The 12,148-nt window shown below is 38.2% G+C and overlaps 1 protein-coding gene across 2 annotated transcripts in view; it reads left to right on the top strand.

The window, feature by feature from the left end:
- ADGRG2 (adhesion G protein-coupled receptor G2) overlaps positions 1–12,148 on the top strand; it is a 129,725-nt gene that overhangs the window by 52,383 nt on the left and 65,194 nt on the right. For both annotated transcript variants that reach the window (XM_088833629.1, XM_055438773.2), the window contains exon 4: positions 9,640–9,758. In XM_088833629.1, coding sequence (XP_088689755.1) covers positions 9,641–9,758 — 118 coding nt within the window. In that variant the 5' untranslated portion in view covers position 9,640. The remainder of the gene's footprint in view (positions 1–9,639; positions 9,759–12,148) is intronic.

The raw sequence follows: 12,148 nt of genomic DNA, 5'->3' as shown, positions 1-12,148 counted from the left end.
TAAATTCCAGACCAAATCAGTTTTAAAAATCTTTTTTGAGTGCCTGCTGTGACTGGAGTTGCATGTTGTGAGGGTTGGGGTGAGGTGAGGTGGAGACTAAGTCTATGTAGAAGATACTACGTCCTGGTGCTTTGTTTTGGTTTTTAGATTAAGTTGAGTCTCATGGACTATGAAGAGAAAGAGTCTTTTAAGTAAAAAAAAACCCACCATTTATTTGGCCACACCAATGACCGGTGAATCTAAACAGTGTCTGTAAGCTCTTGAGGACAGGATAGATACCTGTCTTGTTTAATGTAGTACCTTGAGTCCCTAGCATAATACCTTGTATGTAACAGAACCTCAATAAATGTTTGTGGACTAGTTGAATGAGTGCAGGAAATAATTCTGAGGTCTATTTACATTTAGTGCTAGAATATACTATAAACTTGTCTTCTAATTATGCTTGTAATAATAGCCAACATTTCTTGTCTATACTAAGCTCTTGATTATATGGCCTCATTTTGTCCCTGTAGAACCCTATAAGGTAGATTCTATTGTTACCTCCATATTTTCAGAAGAAAAATTTAGGTCCATAGAGGTTAAGGAACAGGCCAGGGTTACACTGTTAAGTGGTGGAGCTCAGATTTGAATGCAGGCAGATGACTTCCCATGTGTGCTTTTGTACCTCATGCTTTTCTGTGTGTTTTAAACTTACTGTGAGCATTACGGGAGGATCCTGAAGAGTGAGGGCAGAAGAAAGTAGGCTTTCACTTTGCCTTGGGTAATTCAAACATGGGTAATCAAGAGGATAGATTGCAGGTGGGACAGTGGAGAAATTTGGAGATGAATGAGAGAGTGGAAAAATAAAGCACCTTTCACAAGGTTTTGTGAATGTTTGTTTACTTTTAAGTATATAATTTATTTCTGTTCTTACATATCTGGTCTTGATTCACTTGTTTTATTGAATAAAGCTTTTTTCCCCTGCTGCATTAGAAAGCATTTAGTTCTTATTAAGAAAGTCATTTGCACTGTGAAGACTAAACAAATTATTTTCCTTCCCTTTGCTCCTCGAGACAAGAAAGCCTTAAATTATCATCATGCTGTGTAGTTCACCATTGACTTTACTTTGGCTATGACAAATGATACCCAAAGCGGCTGTTTTGGAGTTCATATTCAGCCCTTAACAGTTAACCCACTTTCTGTTTAGAACTTTTTTTTCTTTCTAGCATACAGAATGCCATTTCTCCTACTGCATTGCTGTCTGGCTTTAGTTCCTGGTGATTCTATCTTCAAAGAATTTTGTTGCTGAAGTGTGGAATAGTTCCTTTTGTCCTATATTTCTTCAAATTACAAGCTTTGAAATTGCTGCTAGACATTTTTGTGAGCATTCCAGAGAATTCTGTGAATAGTCTCATTTGGTTTATAAAATGGGTAAAAACGTGAGGACTTTCCTTGCCAGGTTTTGGCACCAGGGTTTTCCTAGCCTGGTAAGAATGAATTAGGCTGTGTTTTTTTGTCTGTTCTTTGACTTTTTGTGAGGTTGGAATTCCTGTGAAAACATCTGGGCCTGGAGTTTTCTTTGTGGGGAAAATTTTGAGACCTTTTAATTATACATCTATTTAGGTTTTTTATTTCCTCTTGATTCCTTCTTGGAAAGTTATATTTTTTTCCCTAGAGATTTGCTCATTTTTCTAGATTTTAAAAATTATCGAATAAAGTTCTTCCTAAGATTCTTTTATGTTTGTAGCATTTTCATTTATATTGCTTTTACAATTTTTTCTATTGGTTATTCACTTATATTTCTCTCTCTTTACCTCCTTCTATAGCCTTCCCTCCAACCTCCTCTTAATTTTGCCACAATAGTCTTTTCAAAGAATAGTCTTGGCTTTATTAAAATCTTTATTTTATGTCTTTTTATCTTTTATTTTTTTATTACTTCCTTTCCTCTTCTTTGGGTTTATTTTGCTGTTCTTTTTCAAACTTCTTAAGAAGGTACTTAACTCATTAATTTTCAGCCTTTCTCTTTTTTAAAATATGTGCATTTAAAATATAAATTTTACTCTCAATATCTTTAGCTCTATTCTACATGTTTTGAGATATAATGTTTTTATTATTGATCCAGTCAAATATTTTCTGATATATATTAGGACTTCTTTGACCCTAAAGTTACTTGTTAAATAATAGTTGAACTTTTTATTATATTTTGTTGTGGTCAGAGAATGTAGTCCTTTTCTTTTTTTTAAATATGTGTTTGAGACTTCTTTTATGGCCTGGTTGGCTTTCATAAATATTAAAAAGGTTATGTACTCTGTAAGGTTCATGTATGGTCATTAAGTCAGGTTGGTTTAATGTGCCATTCAAATATTCTATATCCTTAGTGACTTTCTTTGAATTTTATCAGTTGTTGATAGAGATGTGTGAATATCTCAATATGATTGTGAATTTGTTCTATTTCTCCTTGTATTCTGTTAAAAATACTGGTTTGTATATTTTGAGGCTGTATTATTAGTTGCATTCACATGTAGATTTGTTTAGTCTTCTTACAGAATTAATCCTTTTATGAACACATCATTTTATTTATAGGTAATGCTTTTTGCTTTAAAGTATAATTTGTGTGATATTAACATAAACATTAATTTTCTGATTAGTAGTGGCATTCCATATCTTTTCCATCCTTTTATTTTCAAACTTTCTGTATCATTGTTCTAGTTGTGTGCTTGTAAACAGCATGTAGTTGCATTTTGTATTTTTTCAGTCTTACAATCTTTGCCTTTTAATTGAATGATTTAGTCCATTTATATTTAATGAATCATTGATTTGTATGTGTGTTTAAACCTAGCATCTTTTATTTTTCCTCACTGTTCTCTGTTTCTTTTTCTCCCCTTTCTTGCCTTTCAGAATGACTGAATATTCTAAAAAATCATCCCTCCCTCCACTAGTTAGGAAATTATATACCTCACTTCTGTTTTTTACTAGGTGCTATTGAATTTACAGCATCTACTCAGCTTTTCAATGTCTGAAGATAATCAATACCTTTAGCCTCCTCTCGGATAATACAGGGACCTTGGAAGACTTTATAATTTTTTTAATTTCACTTTTCATCTTCTAATTGATATATTAAATATAGTTGCAATGTTTTTTTCTGTCATGTTTCACTTATCCCTGCAAGATATTATTGATATTTTATATTTTGAATTTACCACTATACAGTACCACCCTTAACTCTGGGCAGCTGTGGCCTCTGCCCTATGTCTCATGCTTTAGAGGCTCCCTCTCTGGCCCTTCCCTAGTCATATCCCTCTCCAAAGGATGGCAAGGAAGGCAAGCCCACCTTGAGCCTGCCTGTCTCTTCCCCCAAACCTTATTTCTAGATTGTGTACTGGGAACCTAGGAGTCGGGTATTTCCTGTCCATATATTCTGTGTCTATTTCCAGGACCTGGGCAGTCCTCTTCTCCGGACAAGCCATGCTGCAGGTATACATACCTCTAGACCTGAGGGATGACTAAAGGATAGCTGCTTAAAGGAGAGAGGGGGGTTTAGATCTATGGACTGAGGTGTCAACATCCATGTGCACGAAGCCTCTTGCAGTTTGAGATGGTGCCTTAGTGGAATAATAAGGGCAAACTGGATCTCCTTTCAAACTTTTGACCTGTATATTACAAATGTTAGGAATGGGTCTGGTCACATTTTTTATTGCATCTCAGATCTTACATTTTTGCCTGAATATATCTTTTAGGATTTATTTAGTTACGATTTGCAAGTAGGGAACAATATCACAGTTCTTGTTCATCTTCTGGTTTCCATTGTTGTTTCTGAAGAGATAGCTGTCCATCTTACAGATGCTCCTTTGGAGGTTAACTGTCTTGTTTACTGTGGCTACTTTCAAGATTTTCTGTTTTTGGTTTTCGTCAATTTCACTATTTTGTGTTTATGTGTTGGTTCCTTTTTATTTATTGTAGAGGTTCTTTGGGCTTGTTGGATCTGTGTTTTTTTTTACCAGTTTGGGGTCAGTCTGTCATTATAACTTCAAACATTGGCTCTTGCTCCTTCTCTCCTCTTTGAATTTTGTTTATGTTTGACCTTGTATTTCTTTTTTCTATGTCTCCGAACTGTTCTTTTGTATTTTGTATCTGGAGTGTTAGGCACAAACCCTCAGGCATAAGTGGCTCCTTTGTTTGAGCAAGCTCTGGGAGTCGGTCATGGACAGGGAAGCCTGGCATGCTGCAGTCTGTGGGGTCACAAAGAGTTGGACATGGCTGAATGACTGAAGTGAACTTGCCTATATTATCTCCCTGAGTTCCTGCTTTGGCTTCACTTTTGCCCTGGTGATTCTTTTCTATCTTGTCAGCTCTCTGATATATTAAAGAAAATGCTTTTAAATATTTTATTCATGATTTTTAATTGTCTTCAGCAGAAGGTTTGATCTAAATAACCTAACCCAACATATTCTAGGAACATTGAAGAAAAAGAAATTGGAGATATTTGTTGTATCAGGATCTTTTAGTAGAGTTCAGAGTGAAATTTAAATATGCTTTTACAGTTTCTTGATTCTTTTTTTTAACACAATTAAACATATAATCAAAGATTTTAAAGAAAACCAGCCCTGACATTCTGTGACTTCTTTGACAGTTGAATGATCAAAGTCAGTTGCTTTTTCACCTTTTAGTTCTTGATTTTATCTGCCCTCTTTAGTACCTCCTTTTACAATTTCTCCTTGTGCTAGTCTTGTTAGCCAACATTCATGATTCAATGTAAATATCTCAAAGGCATAATGTTTTCTAAAGATAGATTTACGATTTATTACCTTTCAAGGTTGCACTGATGGTCTTTAAAAATATATACGTACACTATTTAATGAAATTGAAGAGATCTAGAATAATTTCTTGGAGTGGCATATAATTTCTTGGAGGGCCATGGCTTTCAGTCATGTAGCTTATGTGCTGTCCAACCCTAGGGGTTGCTTTACATCAGAGTCTACAATCCTAAGAGATGAATCTGGGATTATCTTTAATTTGTGGATGTCTAGTGTCAAGGTCTAGTTTTACTGTTTAAATGCTAGCAAAAAGTTTTCTTTGTCATGGATATTGTCTCACAAGCCATCCTCAGCAACTTGAAATTTTGCTAAGAACCAGTGGCTCTTCAAGTCACCTCTGTTGATGACCTAGATTGCCTTGACCTAACCCACCTTGTACCAGGAGGTGAATAAATAGTTCCAGCTGAAAAGGATAAAAATGACTTTAATGTACAATGATTAAGGGTTTCAAAATCTACAAATTTCCCTCTTTGATCAATGATCCCAGAAATGTCATGACCCGGTAGGATATTCTCTAGTTTATACAGAGGGCAGTAGGAGTGGCACTATTTTAAATACCATTAAACTCCTTCTCCTATTAGGAAAATATATATTCAGCCTTGAGGAAATATATTCCAAGCTTGACAGTGAAAAGCAGTCTTTTCAGTGACGCCAGGTCTGTAGTAAGTTCTTCCTGAGCCATATTCTCTCTCCTAGATGATTTCTGGAGTTACCCTTCATTCTGGCCTTTTCTACTGTGATCTGGGAATTGAGTGCAAGCTCTCTTCAGTGGAAAGGCATGGTTTATTTTGGTCAGAGGCCCAAGTCACAGCACATGTTAACCATTTTCTGTGTTCCATGATTGATTTAACTTCGACCATATCTTATAAACCATTCCTTGGACTGCGAGAGAGCCAACCAGTCCATTCTAAAGGAGATCAATCCTGGGTGTTCATTGGAAGGACTGATGCTAAAGCTGAAACTCCAATACTTTGGCCACCTCATGCGACGAGTTGACTCACTGGAAAAGACTCTGATGCTGGGAGCGATTGGGGGTGGGAGGAGACGGGGACGACAGAGAATGAGATGGCTGGATGGCATCACCAACTCGATGGACATGAGTTTGAGTGAACTCCAGGAGTTGGTGATGGACAGGGAGGCCTGGCGTGCTGTGATTCATGGGGTCGCAAAGAGTCGGGCACGACTGAGCAACTGAACTGACTGACTGACTGACTGATGCCCTATCCTCAAAGTTGGTAAAGCTCATGAATGAGGTTGCAGAAAATTTGAAAATTCTGTAATAGCATCTTGAGTTTGTTGTTTCATTTCACCTTGGAAGTTTACTTCCGAGGGTATCATTTCTTAGGAACACCAGCATTATGGCCTGGTAGAAAGAGTAGGAGTCCCACCAAACAAATGACCATGACCCTTCCCCTGGAACAGGGATCCCCAACCTGTGGGATCTAATGCCTGATGATCTGAGGTGGAGCTCATGTAATAATAATAGAAATAATGTGCCCAATAAATGTAATGGACTTGAATCATCCTGAAACCAACACCCCTTTCCCCCTACCCCTGGTCCATGGAAAAATTGTCTTCCACGAAACTGGTCCTTGATGCCAAAAAGGTTGAGGACCACTGCCCTGGAATATATTGGGCCTCTTTCTACACCTGTAGAACAAGAATATCAGCTAGGTGAATTCTGAATTCCTTTCCGAAAACAGACTGCTCTGGTACTCTTTCTAGAACTAAAATTAGATACTTGTGCAATAAATCTTCTAAGTCAGCTCTTTGAATTCCAGGTGGAGTCAGGCCTAAGGCATTTATATAGAAGAGATTTTTGGTAGAGGTTTGGTTCATTAAATACAGCTTTTTTAAAAAAGGAATGCTCTAGCAGAAGCAATATGGGAAGCTGCTGTATAGCACAGGGAGCTCAGCTGGGTGCTCTTTGGCGACCTAAATGGGTGGGATGGTAGGGGGAGGCTCAAGGGAGGGGATATATGTATACATATAGCTGATTAATATTGTCATACAGCAGAAACTAACACAATATTGTAAAGCAACTATACTACTGCAATCAAAAAAGAAAAAGGGAATGCTTTTGAAGGGGGAGCTGAATTCAAAAATTAAAAATAGATTATTTTTTAAACTTATATATGAAACTTATGCATATAAGTGTATAATTCAGTGAATTTCTGGAACTGAACACATCGTGTAACCAGCAAGCAGAATATTAACCTGAACCTCAGAAGCCCCCTTGTGCCCACTTCTAATTGTTACATCCACTGCTCCCTTCCAAGGATAATGACACTCCCAACCTCACTCCATCGATTAGTTTTGTGTGCTTTTGTTTCTCATCTGAATGGGATCATGGGCAACATGCATTCCTTTATGTCTGGCTCTTTTATCTTACAATATATTTCTGAGGTTCATCAATATTATTGTATGTAGCTGTAAGAGACACTTAAGTTTTTCTCCAGAGAGACATTGCTGTATCTTCGCACAACGATATTAGCATTATTGTTCAAGTGACTCATTCTGGAGGATCAGCAGTATACCATTATGAACAGAGAGAGGGTAAAAGTGCTGGAGAGAAGGGACAAACCAGAGGTACTTTATAATTTATTAACATAGCATGTTATTAATATATAATATAATTTACAGTATTGATTTTTAAAATTTAGAAGGAGAAGGATTCACTCCCTGCTCAAGGACGTTATCTTGCCATGCATGTCCAAGGAAAGAATTACCTCCCTGGTACTGGCAATGGCTATTAAATTATAGGGTTCCTTTATTAAAATATTTTTAATTTTATTTTTGGTTTCACTGGGTCTTTTGTTGCTGCAGGAGCTTTTCTCTAGTTGTGGCGAGTGGGGGCTACTCTCTAGTTGCAGAGTGAGGGCTTCTCATCGCAGTGGCTTCTTTTGTTGCTGAGCACATGCTCTAGTTGCATGGGCTCAGTAGTTGTGGTGCATGGGCTTAGTTGCTCCGCGGCATGTGGAATCTGCAGACCAGGGATCAAACCGGTGTCCCCTGCGTTGTCAGGAGGATTCTTAGTCACTGGACCAGCAGGGAAATCCTAAATTATAGGACTCTTAACAATTGCCAGCTTTTCCTGGAGACTGAGAAATAGTGATTTATTCTCATCTTTCCGTGTCCTCATCTCTGTAATCCTCACACAGACGGGGTACAGGATAGCTGTTTGTTTACTGACAGACTGAAGAGTCTACAGCTAGCATTTATAGTCCCTTTACAGTGCCAGCCCCTGTGCCCAGATGTCTGCTTTAATCACCACAGCAACACTATCAGGCTGGCACTGTTATCACAGTTTGTTAGGTGGGGAATCTTGGCCATTGGAAATAACTTATCCAAAGTCACTCAGACATTGTGTGGCAGAACCAGGACCTTTGACCCCATGCTTTTTAGCCTTCACTGTGGTGCCTGCACACTGTCTATCTTGAGTTGAGGGAGGTACAGTGGTGACTGGGTTTGTGGGTGCCCTGTGGCCGGGAGCTCTGCCAGCTTAGAGCACATAGCCTGGTGTGTCATGGCCCCTTCCCTGGTGTCTGTGTAGAGGGAGCCTGCTCAATGGGCTCTTGCTGCCTACACCCTGTGGGTGGAATGTGATTTCCTGGCTGGCTTCTTCCTCCCTCAGCATCTCACACCAGCACCTACTGCTGGTGCTGACTGCCTGTCAGGGAGTCTCGTTGGTCATCTCCTCTGCGGTGTTCTCTGTGTGCCCAGCTTCTCCCAGCCCCTGCCCCACCTCCGCCACATGTATTTCATCTAGTCACCACCTGGTCAACCCTCACATCTCATCTAGTATTGGCTCTCAGTGAATATTTGTTGGAACAAAGTTAATAAATGAATGGTAAATAAGACTTTTAAATTCAGTACTGATAGAAATTTTCCTTTTTGAAAAATGTTGACTCAGCTGAAAAATGTCGAGTAATAAAAATGGTAATGAATTAACATCTAATAAAGAGGAAATGGAACATATCCATCCTTTTACAGCCTAAGACATGAATGGGATAAGATTCTGTGACCGCCTCTGATTCTTAGCAGTTTTTTAACCAGCCTTTATATCATGGTAATCATTATATACGCAGCATTTTGTGTTTTTAAATTCCTCTTGATATTTTTCAGGTATTGATGTAATAGGGGACAGCCAATTGGATGTTGGATCTATTTCTTTGACTTTAACCTTTGCTTTTCGTGGCTTTTGTTGTTATAATCATACATAATTATCCTGCCTCAGGGGACCCTGCCCCTCTGCCAGAACGTTAAACCAAAGTGCCTTTGTTCAGCTGACGGGGAGACTATCTGCCCCTGCCCTGTGAATGACTGCAGAAAGGAAGAAATTAACACGTGCCCTCCTGTTTTGCAAGATAAATGGAAATGGCCTTTTTACTTTACTTCCTCATCTCCTCTCCCTCTCTGTTCTATAAAAGAAACTGGCATCTAGACCCCATAAGATCAATTTTTGGGGGGACACTAGTCTGCCAGCTTGCTGAGTAATGTCATACTCCTTGCGTCGAATACCTCATCTCATGGTTTATTGGCCTGTCTTGCTACAAGTAGAGTGAGCTTGGACTCAGTAACATTGATGCTTTCCATAAATCTACATGGACTACCTTGCCTATCATTTTTAATATATATTATCCCAGTGGCTGGGTCTCCGATAATAAACATGAGTTTTGCTTTTTTTAACCAGTGCCCACCTGGCATTGCCAGTTCTCTGGAACTAGAGTATTTTAAAAGGAGGCGTGTTGCAGTTTGTCTTGCTTGAGGAACTGACCTTTTGGGCATTGCTGTCTTATGATTATAGCAAGCTGCGATGATATATTTTCCCTTTATTTTATTTCAGGATGTTTATCTCTGGTGGGCAGTGTGGCCATGTTGGCAGACCTGAAGAACTTTTACTGATGTTTAAGGTAGCCCTTGTCGTCATTTTTCTTCATGTCAATCTGGTTACATCCCTGGAAGGTAAGATGCTCATTTTCCTTTATCTTTTTTTCTGTTTTATCAGTGTGTATGTTTGTGTGTTTGGGACTTTTTTTTTACAATGGTAAAATTAGTGTAAAACATTTTAACAGTGTTTAAGTGTACAATTCACTGGCATTAAATGTAGTTCACGATTTTGTGAGGCCATCACCACAATCCATTTCCACATTTTCATCTCAGATAGGAACTCTGTATCCATTAAGCAATAACCTGCCTCCCCGCTTCCTCCCAGACCCTGGTAACCTCTGTTCTTTCTGTCTTTATAATTTTTCCTCTTCTAGGTACCTCGTATAAGGAATTATACAATATTTGTCCTTTTGTGTGTGGCTTATTTCTCTTAGCATAATATTTCCAAGGTTCATCCGTGTTGTAGCATGTATCAGAATTTCATCTATTTTTAAAGCTGAATAATACTCCATTGTATCTGCATATCATACTAAGTTTGTTTATTCAGTGTTAATGGCATTTGGGTTATTTCCATCTTTTGGCTACTATGAATCATGCTGCAGTGCACATTGTTGTGTAAGTATCAGTTTGAGTCCCTTCTTTTGATTCTTTGGGGTGTATATACCAAGAAGTAGAATTGCTAGTCATAGGTAGTTCTATGTTTAACATTTTAAGGGTCTGGCAAACTGTTTCCCACAGTGACTGCACTATTTAATATTCTTACCAGCAAGTCACAAGGATTCCAATTTCTATATCCTCATTGAAATTTGTTATTTTTGGTTCTTTTGATAATGGGTGTGATATGGTATCTCATCATGGTTTTTGTTTGCATTTCCTTAATGATTAGTTATGTTCAATATTTTTTCATGTAGTTATTAGCCATTTGTCTATCTTCTTTAGAGAAATGTCTATTCAAATCTTTGGTCCATTTTTGAATTGGATTGTTTGGGAGTTTTTGTTGTTATTGAGTTTTCAGAGTTCTTTATATAGTCTGGATATTAATCCTTTATCATATATACAATTTGCAAAAATTTTCCCCATTCTGTGGGTTGTCTTCACTCTTTTAAGTAGTGTCCTTTGATGCATAGAAGTTTTTAATTTTGATAAAATCCAGTGTATCTATTTTTACTTTATTGCCTGTGCTTTTGCTTTTATATCAAAGAAATATCATGAAGATTTTCCTCTGTTTTTCTTCTAAGAACTTATAGTTTTAGCTTTTATGTTTAGGTCCTTTGATCCCTTTTGAGTTCATTTTGTATATGGTGTAAGGTAAGGATCCAACTGGGCTTCCCTGGTGGCTCAGCAGTAAAGAATCCACCTGCAATACAGGAGACTCTTGTTCAATTCCTGGGCCAGGAAGATCCCCTGGAGGAGGAAATGGCAACCCACTCCAGTATTCTTGCCTGGAGAATTCCATGGACAGAGGAGCCTGGTGGGCTACAGTCCATGGGGTCACAAAGAGTTGGACACGACTGAAGCAACTTAGCATGGGCACACGCAAGGATCCAACTTCATTATTTTACATTTGGATATCCAGTTTTCTTAATATCATTTGTTGAAAACACTGTCTTTTCCCGATTACATGGTCTTGGCACCTTTGTCAAAAATTAATTGACCATATATGTGAAGGTCTGTTTCTGGTACTTATTTGTTTATAAAAGTAGCTACTCAAAGGCACTTCTGTATGGAAATTTAAGGGAGATAGAGAATCACCCTAATGAAGCATTATTTTCAGAAAAGAGGATCTCTGTAAGCTTATGAGAGAAGGAGAAAAGGTACCTGAGGAGGGCAGTAAAAAGACCAGAATTACCAGGGCTGTAATATGGTTGGGTACAACTGCCAAAAGAATACAGTGCTGTGCAAATATAAAGAATCATTACAGGAACTTCCCTGGCCATCCAGTGGTTAAGACTGCACTTCCACTGCAGCGGGCTTGGCTTTGATCCTTGATCAGGAAACTAAGATCCCACATGCCACATGGTGTAGCCCCCTCCCCCAGAAAAGAATCATTATAAAGAAGACATTATTAAGGACACACAGAAATATCTTTCTTATTTAGAAGAGAATTGCAGGACCAAAGAATCTTTGTTGGATAAAACAAATAGGTACTAGCAGCAAACAATGTAAGTATAACACACACAGATGCATACAAATAGAAAACTTCCCAACAGACAATTGGCAGTCTTTCAAAAGTAGGCACTGGGGCATATTGTCAAGGAGCCATGATACTTTACATGAAGCAATAGAGTCAATGTGTATTGACTACTTACAGTGTGCTCGGTCTCTATGTGCTTTGCATATCAATACATCCACTCTCTTAAGCTGCTAAACCAAGTCTGTTGAGGGGAAATCGTAGTGTTAGCACCATTTCACAAATCAAGAAACTCAGGCTCAGAGAGATAAGTAACTTGCTTAAGGAAGTGGCT

The sequence above is a fragment of the Moschus berezovskii genome, chromosome X (genome assembly GCF_049115385.1).
Source record: "Moschus berezovskii isolate FMDL1 chromosome X, NW_MosBer_1.0, whole genome shotgun sequence".
In the NCBI taxonomy this organism is placed as follows: domain Eukaryota; kingdom Metazoa; phylum Chordata; class Mammalia; order Artiodactyla; family Moschidae; genus Moschus; species Moschus berezovskii.
This window is presented reverse-complemented; position numbering and strand designations above follow the sequence as displayed.